This window comes from Pseudorca crassidens, chromosome 20, assembly GCF_039906515.1.
Source record: "Pseudorca crassidens isolate mPseCra1 chromosome 20, mPseCra1.hap1, whole genome shotgun sequence".
Taxonomy (NCBI): Eukaryota; Metazoa; Chordata; class Mammalia; order Artiodactyla; family Delphinidae; genus Pseudorca; species Pseudorca crassidens.
Window position 1 is genome coordinate 49,535,591 of NC_090315.1, and position 21,233 is coordinate 49,556,823.

Below are 21,233 nucleotides of genomic sequence, written 5' to 3' on the forward strand. Positions count from 1 at the left end.
TTACTCTTGCCTTGGACAGATGAATGGCTGTAGTCCACCTTGTCCCTTAGTTGCACCTGTTTGTATTCCAAGCACTGTGAACGCAGATATTCAGAATCCCTTTATAATCAAGATGCCTAAATTCTGAAATCATTCCCCAGCTCCGATAAAAAACTTGCCTTCTGTGATCTGGAGGCAAAGCAAGGATTTCTGACTACTGCTGATCGCTTCTGGAGCCCTGAGACTGGCCATTAGCAACTTGAAACCACAATTTTCACTGAGGATCCAAACCTCAGAGCACCTTTTATTTGCTAACGGCTACTAAACGGTCAAGGTAATGTTAGGGATGTAAAAAAGATGCTGCAGGGCTTCCCTGGTGGCGCAGTGGTTGAGAGTCCGCCTGCCGATGCAGGGGACACGGGTTCGTGCCCCGGTCTGGGAAGATCCCACATGCCGCGGAGCGGCTGGGCCCGTGAGCCATAGCGGCTGAGAGCCTGGTGTCCAGAGCCTGTTCTCCGCAACGGGAGAAGCCACAACAGTAAGAGGCCCGCATACCGCAAAAAAAAAAAAAAAAAAAAAAAAAAAAGATGCTGCAAGTGCCCACAAGGTCAGGTTTTGTGGCAAGCCAGGACCACCACTAATTCTCCACGATGACTTCTCCACAGGACTTGCTCAAGCACAAGCACAGTTATCAGATGTGCATTCTGCACAGATTGCACCCACTGAGAAGAACAAGTCATGGTCTGCAACACAGACTTGCATACACCAGAGATCCCAGGTTGGCACTGTGGTCCATGCTTAGCAGATCTTCCTGCTCTGGCCATCAGGACAGCGAGGACCGACAACACTCAGACGAGCTGTCCCAACCCAAATCCAAAGCAGCAGCTCGCAGGTCTCCTCTGCTGTTTCATGCCACACTCCAAACACGATGACTGGCTTACACACCTAAGCTACTCGGTCTCTCTCTCTCTGTGTTCCCTCTTCACCTCTACTCTATCACTTTCACAAGGGCTGGAGGCTGGCCTGAACAATTCTAAGCAGAGAACAGGCCGGGGCTGCCACAAAGGCTCCTGAGCAAGCGATCAGCCACAACATCTAGGTTAGCGTAATGATGTGGGAAAACGCTGGCCAAAAGAAAGACAGAATTTCCAAAAGGTAAATTTCTATGTATTCATGCGTAATCTTCAAAAGTTGTGTAAACAATTTTTTTCTACCTTCCCCCATCACTTGTACAATTTTTGTCAAGTCCAAACGTAATTTAAAATGAGGTAGGTAGTTTCTCTCTACTCGTGCCTTCATCTTTGTGTTGACTGTTGAGGCCTGTGCCGTGAAAGCACTAGTGTCCCGTGCAGGGGGAGCACCAAGGGTGGCACCAGTGACTGCAGGAGCTTCTCAGTTGGCTATTTTCTCAATCTCGTCCAAGTCATCTGTGTCCAGTCTTTCTATTTTCTTATCTGGGGGAAAGAAAAGAGAATTCAAAGAGAGACCAACATGGGGTTACAGAGACACACACTCAGGGAAGGGACAGCACAGCAGGGAGGGAGGAAACACAGGTCTCTGCTGCCTAGGAACGTGCTGTGCCTCTGGCCACAGAGATCCTTCACTGAACCCCAAAGGCTTCCAGTGACTGAGCAAGGGACACGGACAGCAACAGCCAGAGCCCCAGGCCCCTCAGCCTGGCCGGGGGGGACTGTCATTCAAGTCCCTGAGCCCTGAGCTCTCCAGGTGTGCTCTTTGAGAACTTCCACATTGTAGGGAAGGAGGGGAATGGGACAGAGACAAAGGCCTCTCTCGGGGCCACAGGAAAACCTACCCTTCACCCTCCCCTCCCGCCCTGGACTTGCCCCTGTAAGGTAAGGGCCCAGCAGGGGACACTCCCAGGGACTCACTGAAATGCTCCTGGATTCTGTTCAGGATGTTCATGCTGTGCTTGCTGTCCACCATGTTCACGGCCAGGCCCCTCTTGCCAAAGCGGCCGGTGCGCCCGATCCGGTGCAGGTAGGTCTCGTTGTCCGGGTTCCCATCCTTGTCCACGGGAAGGTCAAAGTTGATGACGACAGACACCTGTTCCACATCGATACCTGCATGAAGGAGAGTTGGACAGGAGTAAGGATGGGAGATAGAAATCACTGTCGTCCACAGTCAGGCCTATACACGCCAACCTCAGGTGGAAGGAGCAGTCTGGGATGGGCCAGCTCTGGGATTCAGACAAAGGGGCAGGTAGCAGAACCCAGAGGGAGAAAACAGAACTGTGGCAGGTGCTGACCAAATTATGAAATCAGCCATCAGGCTCCAGAGAGCCTCTGCTGGATACCAGTATCTGGAGAAGCAGCTAAAGCCTCACTGGGGGCCCCAAGAAGAGCAGGTGCCGTTCTAAGCCACCAAGTCAGCACTCCTGGCTTCTGTGAAAGTTCTCCTCTGCTGAGGGAATACAAACAGGCTCTTCTAGAAAACAGGATCTCCCGCAAACCACCGGAGTGTCCCGCAGACGAGGATCTCTCCCGCTACCCCGAGCCTGCAGACCAGGACACAATCTCTGCTCACCGCGGGCACACACGTTGGTGGTGACCAGAACCTTCTCTTTGCCCTCTCGGAAGCGCTCAATCACTGCAGCCCTCTGCTCCACCACCATTTCACCACTCAGCAGAGCCACCTGGTGGCCTTCTTTTGAGAGCTCTGCTGCCAGCCAACTAGCTGTTTTGCGGGTCTGGAGTAAAAAGAATTGTTTTAAGCGAAGATACCTGTAAAAAAAACAAATGAAGACACCTGCAGAAAAGTGGCTTGTTGCCATTAATATATATGAAGGCTCTACTGAGTTCAGTCAGCAGGTTAGGCTTAAAGTTTCTGAATATTTTTTACCATGTGATTTTTTTTGGACAAATTCCTTCAATGATCTTAGTGTTTATCTATAAAGGCTGGTTTGAGCCAAAGGTCTTCATTCCTAAATACCCTATATTATTAAAACTTTAAAATTATTTTCCTGGATGTTATTTGGAGGTTTTTTTCCCAAGTTATCTCTAAGAAGTGGGACCAAAGAAGGTTTAGATCTTCAGTCTTCCCCTTACAACTCATTACAACCTGTGAGAATATGTCCTGAGGCAGATGGAGGTGATTCATTTCCTTTCCAGCCACCGGGAAGGAACCTGGTCCCCCAGCACGAAGTGGAGCTGGCTGAGAGGGAGGGCGCAGGGCCACACCCTCCAGTGGAGCTCCTCCCCCGCAGGCGGCCTCCTGCTGCCGCTGCTACTCACATGGCAGAAGATCATGGCTTGAGCAATGGTGATGGCCCCGTAGATATTACACAAGGCCTGGAACTTCTCATCTCTGCTATTGCACAGGACGTAATACTGCTTGATGGTGTCCAGTGTCTCCTCCTCGCGCTTCAGTTTGATGATGTTTGGGTCTGGAACCACTTTCTGGGCAAATTTCCAGACAGAGTCTTCGAAGGTGGCAGAGAAAAGCAGCATCTGGCAGTTCCTGGGAAGCATCCTGCAAGGGAAGGCCCAGGTGTTCGACATGACCCCGACCCAGTGTTTCACTACAAGGAACAGAAGCACAGCCTCCCCAGGCTTGGATGACCTGCGTCCCCAGGAAGGTGGCAAAGCAGGGAGGAGCACTGCAGGGAGGAGGGAGGAGCAGACGTGGGGCAGGCACGGGTGATGGTAGAGTCCCTAAGTCTCCTTCCTCAACCTAGGCTGGGGGTATGGTCAGTGCGACATGGAAATGGCCCACCAAACAAATGCCTCTGAAAGCTGCAGAGTAAAGAACTGGCAGGGCCAAGAAGAGGAGGGTGAAGTAAAAGGAGATGATGCTGTAGATCAGGAGGCCGAGAAGTTCCTCCTGGTTCATGAGTTCCTACCTCTGGATGCGGATGCTCTGATCTTGGTGGCCCTGAGTAGCTATCATCACGTCAGCCTCATCCAGAACAAACACCTTGATCTTCTTGGGGTCAATGAACTTGAGCTTGGAGCACCAGTCCAGAACGGTCCCAGGGGTGCCAATGACAATGTGCTCACTGATCTTCTGACCTCTTTCCACTGTGGAGACAAGATGTGTTCTGTGGGTACTTCCATGGCAAAGCCAGCTCTACTCTCTGAGCAGTTCTAAAGCTATGATGTATTTTAAAGCAATTGTTTTGATGTTTGCATTAATATTTTAAGGAAAGGTTAGGATAGCACTACAGTATTTAATGGACATACACACACAAAACAGTAATGCTGAAAAGATTTGGTAAGAGTATAAACAATGAGATGGAAATGGTATTCTTTTACATTCTCTATAATCATCAATCCTCTTTCAAGGATTTCTTATCTTTATTTCTTCTCTGTCAACATCATTCTCCCTTGCCTGGGTTTGCATTTCCTCACAAGTAGACTTTTTCAAAGTTCTCACTCCAGTATACTCTGCCTCTCAGTTCTCCCAGCATCTATGTCAAATGAGTCAGTTGCCTTTACGTGCCCCTTTCCCAGGTCAGTAAATAAGATTCATTATGAAAGGTTTTGTCTTTTCCAAGAAACAAACTGCCTCTCTTAGAGTGCTTCCCCAGACTAGGCCTGGCACAGCATGGCACATTCTTGGCCCTGTGCAGCCTGAGATTGAGAATTTGGCTCATTTTGGGTTAGATGGTACTTACTGATTCAATTTTTAGTCCTTTAATTACAGTATAACCTTAACCAAATACATACAAGCTCCCATAGAAGTCACAGCCAAGGGACTTCCCTGATGGTGCAGTGGTTAAGACTCCACGCACCCAATGCAGGGGACCCAGGTTCAATCCCTGGTCGGGAAACTATATCCCACATGCATGCCGCAACTAAGAGTTCACATGCCACAACTAAGGATCCCATGTGCCGCAACTAAGGAGGCTGTGAGCCGTAACTAAGATCCAGTGCAACCAAATAAATATTTAAAAAAAGTCACAGAGAAAATTTTGCCTTAACACGAATGTTGAGTCAATTTAAAGCTAACAAATGCTCCTTTTTACTTCAGTTAACAAACCGATTACTGCCCTCCACAAACAAATACTCAGAATCCTCTGTCATTCTAACTCAGATACAAACTGCAATATTTTAGATGTCTTAAGACATCTAATCTAGACTTAGATTTTCCACTAAGTTTTATTGTCATATTTAACTTTTCTCTTCAGAACTGACATAAGAGGACTTCCCTGGTGGCACAGTGGTTAAGAGTCTTCCTGCAAATGCAGGGGACATGGGTTTGAGCCCTGGTCTGGGAAGATCCCACATGCCGCGGAGCAACTAAGCCCGTGTGCCACAACTACTGAGCCTGCGCTCTAGAGCCCACGAGCCACAACTACTGAAGCCCCCGTGCCTACAGCCTGTGCTCCGCAACAACAGAAGCCACTGCAATGAGAAGCCCACACACTGCAACAAAGAGTAGCCGCCGCTCACTGCAACTAGAGAAAGCCTGTGCGCAGCAACGAAGACCCAATGCAGCCAAAAACAAATAAATAAATTTAAAAAAAAAAGAACTGACTTAAGTTGGCATTAGGACATGTACACCAAGTGGACTTCTGCGAGTCATCAAGTCACAGGTCTGTGTTAAAGATCCATAGGACTCAACCAAGATTCCAACGAATTTATAATTACTTAAATATTGTAGTTTTTTGTAAAACAAGCAAAAGTAGAAAGAATGGATAAAGAAAAAATAATAATAAAAGTATCTCCCAGGGTTAATTGCCATGAACATTCTAGAACACTTTTGCTCTTCCAATGACATTAAAAAAATATCAGGCTATTTTTTAAGTAATTGGTCTGCTCAAAAAGTCAAATGTAACGTAGTGGAGGGGATGTGAGGAGACTATTCTAGACTGAAAGAAAGAGATATAACAACCAAATGCAATGCATATACACTGACTCAGTCTTGGTTCAACAAAAAAGACATAAAGAAACAGTTCTGGGACAATTAGGGGGAAATGAAATGGACTAGATGTTAGTTATTTTCTTGGTTGTGATAAGGATATTGTGGATATGCTGCAGAATGTTCTTACTATGAAGTGCACACTAAAGTACTTAGGAATAAAGAGCCACAGTGTCTACAATTTACTTTCAAATGATTCACCAAAAAAAAAAAAAATATGGGGCTTCCCTGGTGGCGCAGTGGTTGAGAGTCCGCCTGCCAATGCAGGGGACACGGGTTCGTGCCCCAGTCCAGGAGGATCCCACATGCCGCGGAGCGGCTGGGCCTGTGAGCCATGGCCGCTGGGCCTGCGCGTCCGGAGCCTGTGCTCCGCGACGGGAGAGGCCACAACAGTGAGAGGCCCACGTACCGCAAAAAAAAAAAAAAAATATGGACACAAACACAGGTAAAGCAAATATGGCAAAATGTTTACTTTTCGAATCTAGGTGGAAGGCACATGTGTTCATTGTATTATTTCAACTGCATACATTTTGAAATTTTTCAAAATAAAAAGTAATTAGCTTAATTAACAAGGATCACATATTCATACTCACATTTATTGCCACGAACAGCATACGCTAGCTTCAGTTCAGGGTAAAATTTGCCCATCTGCTCAATCACTTTTCCCGTTTGAAGAGCGAGCTCGTAAGTTGGGGAGAGGCACAGACACTGGTAGGGAAAGAATACAGAGAGAGAATTCAAGACACTATTATGCAACAGGGTATTACCATTAGAACTTAATGATTCCTCCAGCTGAGGCTGAAGCAAAGAATATATAAAGGGCACACCATTTGACTCTTTAAGCTGCAGTCATAAGCTGTAATTCTCGGGGGTCAGAACTCTGGCTGGGTAAAGACAGTTGAGAACAGCTATTGGCCACTGGAGTACCAAAAGCCCCATGTGAGTAGGGATCTGAAATTCCATTTGGAGATAAGCTTCCTTTTCTCTTACTCAGAAGGTTCTCAGAAGATCCTAATGGATGATAGTTGTAGATTAAGGAGGTTTTTCTTGCAACTAAGGAAACCAAGCCTATCAGCAGTATCCCAGGACTGGCAAATCATCGAAAGGGGAACAGGATTTTTGTTATTACTGGAAGATCAACCATGCTGTTTGTGCTCAACTTACGGGGTTCTAGTTTATGTGAAAAGTAATACAAAGCTCAGCTTTTAATCCATCAAATGGCATTTCCCTTCCAGCTATGAGTTAGAAAACCCCAATTCACCAAGCCCTTACCTGGGGGTATCTGTTTGCAGGTTCTACTTGGCTGAGCATGGCCAACACAAAGGCAGCTGTTTTACCAGTACCAGACTGAGACTGGGCTATTAAGTTCTGTGGGCTGCACAAGAAAACAAACTGTTTAGGAGTATAAATCTCATGCATTCTTTCAGTGAATAAAAATGAAGCATAAAGCTTAATTAAAGAATGAATATTCCAACTTAATTTACAGAAGGAGGCCTTGGATTCTGTAGTAAAGTTACATACGCTAGCTTCACAAATAGAAGATTTTATGCTTTTGATTTGAAGTACTCCTTCCTTATCTTTTATCTATTCTTGACATAGCAGTGAGTGATTCTTTTAAAATGTGAGTCAGCTCATGTCACTTTTCTACTCAAAAACCTTCCAATCACTCCAGATTTCATTCACAGCAAAAGTTAAAATTCTTCTAATGCCGTACAGGGTCGCACCTGATGTGGCTCCCCACTAGCTCTCTGTTTTCCACCTCACCACTGCCCTCCCCCTTCCTCACTCCACTCCACCACAACGGCCCCGGGGCTGCTCTGGAAACATGCCAGCCATGCTCTTGTCTGAGGGCTTCTGCACCGGCTATACAGTGCCTGGTACCACTGTCCCCAGATGATAACATGCCAACTCTCTCCTCTCCTTCAAGTCTTTGCTCAGATATCACCTATTTAATGAGATTCTACCCTAACTACTTGATTTAAAATTGCAACCTACTTTGAAAAGCCTTAAAAAAGATGTACTGGTAGATGGATACATGATAAAGCATAGTAAATAGTCACAGTAAAATGTCACTGAAAGAATCTAGGAGGTGGGTATATATAGGTATTCACTATAAAATCCTTTCAACTTTTCCATAATAAAACGTTGAGAGTAAAACTGCAGTCAGGTCCTTGGTATTCCCAATCCCCCCCATCATGCTCTGTTTTTCTCTTTAGCACTTATCACCTTTTTAAAAAAGACCTTTATTGAGATATAATTCATATACCATACAATTCATCCATTTAAAGTATACAAGTCAATGATTTTGGTATATTACATTAATGATTATTTTAAATTGTGGTAAAATAGATAATATAAAATTTGCCATTTTTAAGTGTACAATTCAGGGGCATTAATTATATTTACAATCTATCACCTTTTAACAGACTATATATTTGATTTATTTTTAATAAAAATATATCATCTATACTCCAAACTAGAATGTAAGCTCCTTGTGAGCAAGGATTTTGGTCTGCTTTGTTCACTAATGTATCCAAGTGCCTAGAATAGTATCTGTTACAAACCAAGCCCTCAATAAATATGTTAATGAAGAAAAAGTACTACAAAATTCTCTCAGATCTCTTCTAACATTGACAATCTAACACTGAGCATCTATGAAAGCATCAAGATCCATAAATACAAGTGGCAAATGTGAAACAATCTAATAAACATTCAATTTATTCATTTTTAAGTATGCTGAAAAGACATTATCCATCTTGAAAAATACATTATGACACAGAACAAAAAAAAACTTTGAGAAAATACAGACCTAAAGTATCTATTTTCAGACAAATAGGGAAAGGGGGATTTAGGATTATATGCAGTACAAATTTAGATAATTGTATGTGATGTAGGGATCAGTTTTTATAAAAAGTTCCTCATGCTCTAGAACCTTGTTCCTCAAAATGTGGTCTGACACCAGCAGCACCAGCAACACCGGGAAGCTTATTAGAAATGGTGAACCTCAGTCCCCATCTCAGACTTACTGAAATCAGAGTCTGCATTTTAATAAATTCCTATGAGATTCAAACACCTGTGAAAGAGTAAGAAGCACTGCACCAGAAAATGACCTTAGCAGTTGTACTATTCTGGTCTCCTAGAACCCTGTTTGGTTTTTGTCTTCTACATTTGACACATATATTTTACTTATCCATATAATGAAATCATGGTGTATATAAATGATATAAATGTATTTACCAACATAGAAATATTATTATGTAATTATCGTATCAAAAAAAATTTAAACATTTTATATGGTTCCTTTAAGAAAAAAGTATACATATGCAAGTTTACATAGAAAAACATCTAGAAGTCTCTACTCCAAATATTAATAGTGTAGGGGAGAGGGAGATTACAAATTATTTCTTTTTTCTTATTTTTCACTGTTTTCTAACTTTTCTAAAATGAGCATGTAATTAGTAGTATAGTTTTTTAAAATAATAAAAGTTAAAAAAAAAACATGGGAGGTTAAAAATGGGATAGAGTTGCATTAGGACACGTACGGCTCAGCAAGCATTAAAGGCAATGCATTCTCCTGTATCTTCGATGGACGGTTGAAGCCCATGGCGTAGACTCCCTGGAGAAGCTGTGGTTTCCTAGAAAAATAGTTAAAGATGAAAGTCACAGTCTCTTTGGTTAAGGAAAGAAGCCACATATCTAGCTAACAGTACTAGAATTGTGAACTGGACACAATGTATGAGTGCAGCTAAAGCTTTTACAAATTACCTAGAAATTTTACTTACTAGCCCAAAGCAGCTAAATTCTTTCATTAAACTTGTGTTAAGTAAAAATGTTCTGTAGTGATGAAAAAACACTTGTAACAGGCCTAGGATTTCTATCTAAACACAAAGGGGAGAGACAGAAAGTAGATACTCACAGCCGAAGCTCCTCGAAGGACTTCACTGAGTAGAGCGGGGAGTTTGGATCCCGCTGCAGGACTTCCACTTGGTTGGTGTTATCAACAAGGTTGCTTCTGATCAGCTTGTTGAGTAAGGACTGGGCGGCTCTGTCCTCTGTCAGGAAAAAAAGAGTGTGAAGATTTTAAAAAGTCCATGAAATCCAGCGTGATGATCTCATCTGAATTCAGCTGCCATTGGTATTTTAAGCAATAACATGCATTTGTACTGGGGCTCCTAATTCAAGGTATAGCTTAGTTTTGATTTATAAATGCATTTAAAATAGTTTTATTAAAGGGAAAAATTATGATACTCGTATCATCTGTTGGGGCCTCATATTCTTCTCCAGAACTCTATTCCTAACAACTATCCTTTCTTGAGGTTACTGATTTCTCCTATCCAAACCCAAATATTTACTCCCCAATTTACACTCAATATAAATTTAAAATTATGAGCTTAAGGGACTTCCCTGGTGGCACAGTGGTTAAGCATCTGCCTGCCAATGCAGGGGACACAGGTTCGATCCCTGGTCAGGGAAGGTCCCACATGCTGTGGAGCAACTAAGCCCGTGCGCCACAACTACTGAGCCCACGTGCCACAACTACTGAAGCTTGCGTGCCTAGAGCCCATGCTCTGCGACAAGAAAAGCCACCACAATGAGAAGCCCGCGCACCACAGCGAAGAGTAGCCCCCACTCGCTGCAACTAGAGAAAGCCCACGCACAGCAGCAAAGACCTGATGTAGCCAAAAATAAATAAATAAAATAATAAAATAAAATTATGAGCTTAAAAAACACATCACAACAATGGAAAAAAAACCAAATTAACAAAGTCTGTATCTTGATGTTGGATAAGCTGTTCATTAAATGTGTCAAAATACCAACAAATATATATAATTTTATTAGGAAATGGTGACGCAAGTTAAAATTTCTTTTATAAAGACCAATACAAGATAATCATTCAGGGAATATTTCCTGCTGCTGCTGAAGTTTATCAGTTGTTCAAAGTAAAATTTCTCTAAAATGTAAAGAATTAGAATCCCTTTACCAATGACTATATTGAACTTTTATTAGCACTGTGACTCCCATTAAAGTCCAGCCAAGTAAGGTGTAAAAATGAAACCTCATAACATTCCATTCTCTTAGACTGTAGAACTTCATGTATATGTAACTCTAGGCTAAGTTACCTTTCTCTTCTTCATCTGACTTCTCTGCATTAGCATTGGTCTTGACCACAGCACCTTTATCAGACACAAAGCGGCCGTCATTCAAAATCACATCCCATACCCAACAGCTGAGACAATTCAAATTCTATGAGACACTAGAAATGTAAAGGCCTGGGGAGCAAAAAAATAAATGAGGAAACCAAGCCACAGATAAAAACATTTTATTGTTCCTATATAAACAAAGGTATGAAAACTGTCGCTTATATTTCAGTTCTTTCCAAGTCCTCTCACTTTACCTCAAAAACTAATATTAATCCCTCACACCATCAATATTTCTCTCATGTTACAGAAAGATGGTTTTAGCAATGACCAAAACCACCTTGATGCTCAACAGAGGAATATCTATATCTATGCAAATCATATTTCGTCAATATACAAACACCATAGTGCCATTAAGACTCTTTGTATATAAATTGTTGATTAATAGAAACATATATTCAATGTTGTAGTACTGTAAAAACATACAGAAAAATAATTCAGAGTGAGGTGTTACAATTTCTCCCCTATAATGTTAAATACATCAACAAAAATTCAATGGACATCTTAGGTTTTTGGTAGCTACGATTTCAGAATAATTACAATAGGTTAACCCTCAGGTTGTTCATACTTTGTCTATCTCATCTCAAATTGAGGAATATTTTAAAAAACAAATAATCATTGGCAGTATATTTTCATGGTTAGTAATACACTTTATAATTTATAAGCCAATTAGGCATCCTCATGCTTATATGAAGCAGAACACCAAACAATCCCGTTTGTTGATTCCCAAGTCAAATGACTGCCAATATCTGCCGGCGCCCTGTCTGGTACACATATAATTTTTTTCCAGACAGTTGTTATGTTAAAACATTAATACTAAAGGAAATTATTTTTGTTTTCAAACTAGCATTTAGTTACTCACCATTGGCATCTGGTTTGATTTTCTCTTCCTTAAGATGCAAGTTGCTGAACTAAATGGAGAACATGGGGGGTAAAGTGTCAGGAAAATCACTTAAAAGATTTTGCATCAATAGTGCCTCCCCCAGTGAAGCTGGGAAGAAATGAACCACTCTCATGACCTATTCGTTAGGACATAGTCATTAGGTTGTTCTGCTGGGCTCCTTTTGTTTACTAAATGTTAGAGTGAGAATAAACAAAATATCCCACAAAACCAGAGGAAAAAAACTGGTTACACAACAGCTCAAAATCCATACTTCCTAACTACAATCCTTAGAAAGAATTATAATAATTTGTGAGTTTGCTTAATGCCCGGATTACACAGATTCTCTCAATCTCTCAACAGAATACCATTTAAGTTGTCACACTCATTTTTCAAACAAGAGGAAATTTAGAGACATACTGGAAAATGCACTCATTCTTCAGAGAACACTGAGGCGGGAAGACTGCAATGAAAAGCATCTGTGGGTGGGAATCAGTCATGCTGCAGGCTATGTTGGAGTGACAGGGCCACAGCACGCCAGTATGCATCCTCACATTCGGGTTGCCTTGTGCTAGATGTCTGGTATTTTAAATTGGGAACAGCCTAGAGCATCATGGCACACTATGTAATCAAAATACCCAGCAGGATGAAGTGGGAATAGAAAGGAAGGGATAAAGGAAAGACATTTCAAAGAAAGATTTATTAGGACTTTGATCAAACACTGTAAGTTAGGGATATCCTGGAAGGACTTATCTCCCCTATTAGTATGAAAATTTGTCAATTATACCTCAATAAAGCCAAAAAAAAAAAAAAAAAAAAAGAAAGAAAGAAAAGAACAGAACTTAAAGACAGGGGATATTTTTATTTTTAGTTGACCTTTGGATCTAGCCAAAGCAGGTGCTCTAATCATAAAATATTAAGTGGGGCTTAAGATACCATGTAGAGAAGGGAAAAAGAATGAAAATCACCACCACAATCAAATGGCTATTGCTTAAAGCACCACTTGCACAGGTTTTCTATGTCTTGAGGTTCATTTCTGCTCTTCCTCTAAGTCCAATAAAGGGGAAAGTGGAGGGGGGAATGAAAAAACTGTTTTAATGGGTAGTTAGCTGGGAATGGAGGAACCTCACTTCTATTGATGGAAACTGAAAAGGGAGTTTCTGGTGTCTGTCTACTTCGCTGTTGGGGTGGATGGAGGAGGAAGCAGGGGGCGGGGGAACACACTGGAGAGACTGGCAAGACAGGGAATTGGCAAAAAAAAAAAAAGGAAATCACTATGAAGCAGTAAAAATCCTTCATTAATTCTGAACGACAGAGAGCACACTAATAGATAATGAATGAGGCAACCTGCACCATGTTATGATATATAGTAGGCGTTCAATATATTCTAGTCTTCATTAAAGCACTCCTCTTCCACATCCTGCCAATGAACATGGTTTAAGCCTAATATTCAAGGCTGTTAAAAACAGAGACAGACAGACTGACTTACTGGCAATATTTACAAGAACAGGGTTAATAGTACTCACTCCTAGGGTGATAACTGCTACCTAAAATAAATGATAGGGTTGAGGTATAAGTGAGTTAGAAATATCCTTTACTGTAATAATCAGTGATAAATGGACAACCTATTCTTTTGTTGGTATACTGTTAAAATTGAAGCTAACAGAGTAAATAAACAGTTAAAATAAATAAAATGCAACGTACAGAAAAAGTTGATAGCAACAATGTAAATGAAACCAAGAAATGTTGTTTTGATTACAATGTATCAGAATTCTGGAGAGGTTCCAGCAGATTCTGAAAACATACTCAGCCCTCACTTTGCTGTAAGGACCTCAAAGCCTAAACAGCAAAAGCACCAGGACAGTGAAGTTCACATCACCTACTGCAGTGTCAGTGAACTGAACGCTGAAACTTACGTTGAAAGTCCAGTTAGTTCCGATTCCTTCCTTTGCTCCATTTACTTGGACCAAAAAGGAGAAACCAATTTCTCTTGCAACTTCATTCAAAACTATTTTGCAATCCAAAAAATTAGCCAAAAGGCAAAAAAGCCAAAACATCCGCCTTATAATATCTACATTTTTTCAAGGCCTTTAGTTAATATTTTCGCTTTTAAGATGTGTTAAAATAATTGGAATCTATACAGTTACACACTGCATTTTATTCAAAAGCTACTTGAGAAAGGATTCTTGAGACAGAAGAAGGAAGATTAAATGGTTATTCAGTTATACTGAATAAGGAATGCCTTAGGCACAATGGTGAAGTAGGAGACTTAAGAGTCTTACTCATTAGAGTTTCCTACTCCCTTTGCCCTTCTCTAAATTGAAATTTCCTAAGGAACAAGGGGAACAAAGAGGAACCACAGGGGAATGAGGAAATAAACATAAATAGGATTTAATATTTTCTTTTCTAAAATGAATAAGAAATGGAGCTTGATGAATATTTAAAACACAGTAACCTTGCACTGCACATGTCAGAGTCACCTACATCACACAATTCCTGTGGAGATCCTCAGTGGGAGTTTCACAAGGCAGAAGGAAAGAGCTGTCTTTACTCATTTGTTCAGTTTTAGAATATTGGGATCTATTATAATTTACCTGTGCAAGATTAAGTAAATTCACAAAACTTATCCAGGTTCAACTAATCTGTACAATATGGATAAGTAATTCAAGATTCCTGCAAAGAAAATGAATTATAGATAACAATAACTATAATAATAACAATCACTTATATAGCACTTATTTCAGGCATGTCCATAAATCAGTGAGGTAGGTACTATGATTATCCCCATTTAATAGATGTGGAAATTGAGGAACAGAGAAGTTAAGCAATTTGCCCAAGGTTATAAGTGTTGGGCCCAGAATACAAATCCAAGTCTGTCTGGCTACAAAGTCTTAGGTCTTAACTTCTACACAATAGTGCCTCTCATAGATGATACTAATCTCAAAAAAATAATAATAAACTTAAAGATGATACAATGATGCAGTCACTTTGGAAAACAGTATGGCAGTTCCTCAAAAGTTAAACACAGTTACTATATAATCCAGTGATACCACTTTTAGATAGATACCCAAGAGAACTGAAAATGTCCACACAAAAACTTGTACATGATCAAGTACATATGAATGATCACAGCAACATTATTCATGATAGTCAAAAAGTAGAAACAATTCAAATGCCCATCAATGGACATCAATGAATAGATAAATAAAATGTGGTATCTATACAATGGAATATCATTTGGCAATAAAAGTGAATGAAGTACTGATACGTGTCACCACATGGATGAACCATGAAAACATGCTAAGTGAAAGAAGCCAGCCACCAAAGAGCACATATTATATGATTCCATTTATAGGGAATGTCCTGAATAGGCATATCTAAGGGGACAGAAAAAAGATTAGTGGTTACAAGGGGCTGGGCTGGGAGGTTGAGGAGAAATAGGGGTGACTGCTGACAGGTACAGGTTTCTCTCTGAGGTGATGAAAATGTTTTAAAATTGACTGTGGTAATGTTGATCTAATCTTCCTATTACATAAAAAAATTAACTCAAAATGGATCACAGACATAAATGTGACATTTAAAGCCATAAATCTTCTAGATGAAAATACAGGTGAAAAGCTTTGAGGCCTTGGGTAAGGTATATTTCTTAGAGAGAACACAAAAAGAACTAATCATGAAAAAATTGACAAATTAGAATTAGCCAAAATTGAAAATGTCTCCTCTTCAAAAAAGTACTGTTAAGAAAATTAAAAGGCAAGCTCCAGTCAGGGAGAATATTTATGCAAATGACATATTTGATAAAGGACTTGTATCCAGAATACATAAAGAATTCTCCCAACTCAGTAATAAGAAAACAATCAAAATTTTTAAGTGGGCAAAAGATTTGAAAAGCCACTTCAAATAAGTTATACAGGTGGCAAATAAGCACATGAAAAGACTCTCAACATCATTAGTCATTAGGGAAATGTAAATTAAAACCTCAGTGACGGGCTTCCCTGGTGGCGCAGTGGTTGAGAGTCTGCCCGCCAATGCAGGGGACACGGGTTCGTGCCCCCGTCTGGGAAGATCCCACATGCCGCAGAGCGGCTGGGCCCCTGAGCCATGGCCGCTGGGCCTGTGCGTCCGGAGCCTGTGCTCCGCAACGGGAGAGGCCACAACAGTGAGAGGCCCGCGTACCACAAAAAAAAAAAACCCAAAAAAACAAAAACAAAACCTCAGTGACATACTATACACCTATTAGAATGGAGGGAAAAAACTGGCCATGCTGTGCTGGTGAGGATGTGGAGCAACTAGAGCTCTTAGCCATTGCTGGTGGTATTACAAAATGGTACAGCCACTTTAGAAAACAGTTTGGTTTGTAACTTATAAAGTTAAACATACACTTAACATATAACCCAGCAAATCTCACTATTAGGTATTTACCCAAGAAAAATGCAAACATAAGTCCATACAAAAACCTGTATCCTAATGTATATAATAGCTTTATTCATAAATGCCAAAAACTAGAAAATACACAAATGTTCATCAACAGAAGACTAAGTAAGCTGTGGTATACCCATGCATGGAATACTACCCAGCAATAAAAAAGAACAAACTACTGATCCATGCAACAACATGGCTGAATCACAAACGCATTATGTTAAGTGAAAGCCAGATTTTTCAAAAGGCTACATATTATATAATTCCATTTATACCACATTTTGGAAAAGGTGGAACTAAAATGACACAAAACAAATCAGCAGCTGTCAGAGATGGGTGGGGAGAAGGAAGTGAATGCAAAAAGTTTGAGGGAACTTTTTGGAGTTGTAGAAACGTTCTATATATTGATTGTGATGGTGGCTACACAACTGTATGTCTCTGTCAAAATTCACAGAACTGTAGCACTAACAAGGGTGAATTTTACTTTATATAAACTATATCACAACAAACTTGACTTAAAAAAATTAAAAGGCAGTCCAAGAGATCCAACATTCAACTGATAAGAGTCTGGAAAGAGGAAATGAAGAAAAACCAAGGGGAAGAAATCAACAATGAAATTTTTCAAGAAAATTTCCCATAACACAAGGACAAGAGTTTTCCAGATTGAAGTTCCCACCCAGTGCCTAGTAAAATGAATGAAAATAGACCCATATCAAGAAACATCGTCATGAATTTTCTGAATACTGGAGACAAACAGAAGATTCTTCAAGCTTAGAAAGGGAAAAAGAGGTCCCATCGGGAATCAGAATGGTCTCAGACATCTCAACAACAAATACAGAAATCTAGAAGGCAATACAACAATGTCTTTAAAGTTTGGCAGGAAAATAATTTCCAACTAACAATTCTACACCCAGCAACACTATTGTTCAAATGATAGGGCAAAATAAGCTAATTTCGGAAAGGCAGTATCTTAAAAAATTTACTTCCTATACACCTTCAGAAAGCTGATAAATGGCTCCACCAAATCGTGAAAGATGAAGAGAGGGGATACAGAAAGGGAGGGATCCAATACAAGAGAAGAGGAGGAAGTCCCCAGATTGAGGGCAAAGGGAAATTTGCCCTGTTCCCCTCCAGCCCCCAAAATGAACTGGGGCAACTAGTACAGTTATTTTGTTTATTTGTTTTTTGCGGTACGCGGGCCTCTCACTGTTGTGACCTCTCCGTTGCGGAGCACAGGCTCCGGACGCGCAGGCTCAGCGGCCATGGCTCACGGGCCCAGCCGCTCCGCGGCATATGGGATCTTCCCGGACCGGGGCACGAACCCATGTCCCCTGCATCGCAGGGGGACTCAGAAATGGAATTGACAGATCACTTGATGTGTGGGAACATCCTGAGATAAACTTAGACAATTAGCAAAGAGGCTGGGGTTGAATTGGTGATAAACACAAGGAAAAAAAACGGCAGTTACAAATTCCAAGGGAAAAGTTGTATAGGAAATAAAGGTATTCCTGAGTTACTAATAATATAAGCACAGAATACTGATCTAACTAAAATCACAATATAATGGAAAGATGGGGAATGGGAAGGTGTGCTTTTGTGGTGGGGAAAGGAGGATGGAGTAAAGTGTCAAAATCAATAAACACCTAAACCGGAAAATTCAACAAGTAGCAAAGCAAGCATGTTATTCAGGGAACAAGGAGGTCAGTATCGTAAATCAATGTCAAGAGAAATAACAGTTTTCTTTGGGGAGGAAGAAACTGGCGGGAACCACTTTCTGAAACTATTTGACCCTTTATCTATGTGCATATGAAACATTTTTATCAGTTATAAAAAATAAGACCAAGTCCTTGTTCTCGAGAAATTAACAGAAATAAGTACCAACAAAGCGGGTTCAAAGCACTATGAGAACTCGAGTGTTTAGGCGGGAAAAATGAATTCCATATAGTAACGTTTAACCCATATCTTGCTTACTGTGTGTCAGGCCCAGAACAAAGTTAAGCGGATCACGAGAGGATTTACTGCCAAGCCTACACAGTCAGTCATTCATCATCACTGAGCAAGCTGAGGAAGCACACAAATATGAATGAATAAGTCATGGTTCCTGAGCCCAAGCAGCTCAGAATCGGAAGGTGGAAAATGACACCTACATAGGTGATTATTACAATTCAGGGTCCTGACTCCAGGAAGACAGGCGGGCGCCTGGGCTCTTTAGCTATGGGAGCGCTCACCTGCGCTTACGTAATCTGTCGGGGGCTGGCGGGTGGGTAAACAAAGCCAGCTCAGGGTCCAGGCTCCATCCCTACGCGCACTCCATCCTGGCCCAGACCAACCTAGGGAGTGTCTTTTCCCAGGCATCTGATCCCGGCCAAAACGGCCCCCTGACCCTTTTACGGCTGAAGCCAACTCACCGACTCGGCTGCCGCTTCCTGCTCGTCCACCGCCAGGGCCCACGAGTCGGTGGCCATGGTCGCAGGCACGGCTGGGACGCAGGTGCCGGCAAACTAGCCGGCTGGCGCGGCGCGATCCGCGATCTGGATAGACTCCCGCCCCAAAGAGGGGGGAATTCTTTCGCTCAGGCGCTGGGGATCGGAAGCGGCGCGCCGCAGTGACGTCAGAATCCGCGCCGGACCGGCCGCCCCTCACCCGCTTTGGACTGGCACTTTTGTCGCCTTCAGGCCCTCACCCCTTCATTGCTCTTGGTTTCTTATCGAACGTCCAGAACCACAGACTAAGGTAGTATCTTAAAGTGCCTAAGGTCAACCGGCTCTCCAACCAAAGAGCAAAACCACGTTTTGCTCTCTATTGCCACCGTGCTGGGAGAGATGCCACATTCTCTCTCAGCACGGTGGCATAGAAGATGCTCATATAGATTGAATATACCAATACACAAAACCGTTACGGATAGTGAGCAAGATGAATTTGAAAGAGATTTTTAACTTCGCTTTTCAGGTTGGTAATTTTAAATGTCCAGGTATTGGATAGGGTGTTGGGAATCAGCCCTCTCAAACACCGTTTGGTTAAAAATTTGTCCCACAGACTATGTGCCAACATCACTTACAGGAATTTGACCTTGAAAAATACTCAGAGTGGGTGCTAGGGAAATGTGTTCCAGGTAGAAAATCAGACAAAAAGCAAGCAGGTTTGTGGAACCAAACACAGTTTCTGGGATGATGACAAGAACCAGGGATGAAGTTGATAGGAGGTCCATGAAAAGGGCCGTGCAGAGCAGCTTATGAGCAAATGAGTTCACTCGAGGGATCGCCCCACTCTGGTGTAACATTTAGAGTTAGCCTTGCCTGGCTAGAATCCCAGCTCTCTTATGTAAGGGTTCTGTGACTGGGAGAATTAAAAATATGTGTGTGTGTGTGTGTGTGTGTGTATACATGGCTTTTAGAAGAGGTAAAATAAGGATTAAGTGTGACACTTTCCCTTAACTGGGATCAAACAAGCTTCTCTCTCCTTGCTACTTCACTAGAAAGAAGCTGGGCACTTCCCTGCAACCTGAGTGAGAAATGAATCCCCACTTCTTTCACTTTGCCAGTAATCCACTACAACAAATTAATTTCAAGTTAACAGTGGGGTCTATGGGGAATTTTACTTGTAGACTATAAGTAAAAATGTTTGGGAAAGGGTAAAGCAGTTCCTACAATCCTCTTCTTGCCATGATTTTTTTTCTCCCGCACTCTTTACAGGGTTAATTTGGGGGAGATTTTTTTGGACCCTACAGGTGACGATGTGCAAGAAGAAAAAGGTAAATATGCATTATGGCAGGCCATGACCTACATCTCCTCATGTGAGAAGCAACCCTGGGAATGTCTTGCCAAATTATATTGATCACAGGGCTAAAAGAGGTTAAGGAACTTTTATGTTTAATGAGGTTAAAAATAAGCCATTAAAGGTGCAGAACTGTATACAATAGGATCCACTTGTGCAAACAAAACAAACTCATATATGCTTGTACATACTACAGAAAATGTATAAGATACCCACAAAACTGGTATCAGTGGCTGCTTCTAGTGAGGGGCTCTAGAAGTCTGGGGTGGGAGGAGACTTCCTTTTCATTGTGTACAGCTAATCCTTTGAAAATTTTTCCATGTGCGTGTTTTCCTTTTAAAATTGTATTTCAGACAAACAGGAAAGGGAATACTAAACAGACACCTAGATTCCCACCTCACGGCTTAAGAAATAAAACAATTAAGATTCAAATGAAGCCCCTGCATTGCCATCCCAAGAGACAGAAGCTCTCCTGAATTTTAGTGCTTATCTTTCCCATAAATGCTTTTAGTATGTATAGCTTTTCCTATTTAAAAAGAAAAAAAAAAAACTTAAAAAATAAGCCCCAGGATTCTAGACTTTTATGTGTCCACCCCCAACACCTGCACAATGTGAGACTCCTGGTAAGAAGGAAACTGGTTCCCAAAGTGGGGCTGTGGAGAGGAATCAAGGGAATAAGAGCCCCTGGATTTGAATTCAGCCTCCTGCATTTACTCCCACGTGACCTTAGGCAGCCCGTCTCCTCTGAAATCCTGGTAAGCACTCATCTCACGGTTCGAGGATTCAACGACATCACAAGGTTAAGGGCCATCGGCCCAGTGCCTGGCCCTTGGCGAAGGCTTGATTAAATATACGCTGTTATTATTATTCCTGTCCCTCCCTCCCGTCCCAGCCCGGGGTGGGGGCGGGGAAGAACCCTGAACGTGGAGAAAAAGGTCTTGTTTCTACCCTCAGAGATACTCACGTCGCCCACAGGCAGGGCGAGCGGAAAGCGCCCTACGGCGCGACCTCGGAACGGGCTAGCAGCCCCAGCCATCGCCCCTCAGCATTGCGGTTACCACCGCCAACGGCCGCTCACAGCCCGAGCCTCATTGGCTGAGGCT

General features: G+C 41.9%; 1 protein-coding gene across 3 annotated transcripts; it reads right to left on the reverse strand.

Annotated features, from left to right (window-relative positions):
• Positions 1 to 1,124: 1,124 nt before the first annotated feature.
• Positions 1,125 to 21,202, reverse strand: LOC137215600 (ATP-dependent RNA helicase DDX19B). Of its 3 annotated transcripts, none has more exons than XM_067721033.1 (12): positions 21,095 to 21,202; positions 11,920 to 11,968; positions 10,980 to 11,033; positions 9,776 to 9,911; positions 9,402 to 9,494; positions 7,132 to 7,234; positions 6,453 to 6,567; positions 3,839 to 4,016; positions 3,231 to 3,468; positions 2,524 to 2,686; positions 1,869 to 2,060; positions 1,125 to 1,433 (listed from the first exon to the last, which is right to left on the reverse strand). In XM_067721033.1, the coding sequence occupies exons 1-12, from the start codon at positions 21,164 to 21,166 to the stop codon at positions 1,372 to 1,374; spliced, it is 1,455 nt and encodes a 484-aa protein (XP_067577134.1). In that variant the 5' UTR covers positions 21,167 to 21,202; the 3' UTR covers positions 1,125 to 1,371. The 3 variants fall into 3 exon arrangements, with proteins under 3 accessions (XP_067577134.1, XP_067577135.1, XP_067577137.1); XM_067721034.1 differs by lacking the exon at positions 21,095 to 21,202 and adding an exon at positions 18,765 to 18,935; XM_067721036.1 differs by lacking the exons at positions 10,980 to 11,033; positions 11,920 to 11,968; positions 21,095 to 21,202 and adding an exon at positions 18,765 to 18,930.
• Positions 21,203 to 21,233: the final 31 nt, after the last annotated feature.

Excerpts from the sequence above, each read along its gene's own strand:
- LOC137215600 (XM_067721033.1), bottom strand. The coding sequence starts at position 21,166 with ATGGCTGGGGCTGCTAGCCCGTTCCGAGGTCGCGCCGTAGGGCGCTTT. Across the intron at positions 11,034-11,919 it reads AATCAAACCAGATGCCAATG|GTGCTGTGGTCAAGACCAAT; the intron begins GTGAGTAACTAA and ends TGTCTGATAAAG. Across the intron at positions 7,235-9,401 it reads CCTTTAATGCTTGCTGAGCC|CCCACAGAACTTAATAGCCC; the intron begins GTACGTGTCCTA and ends TTTCTTGTGCAG.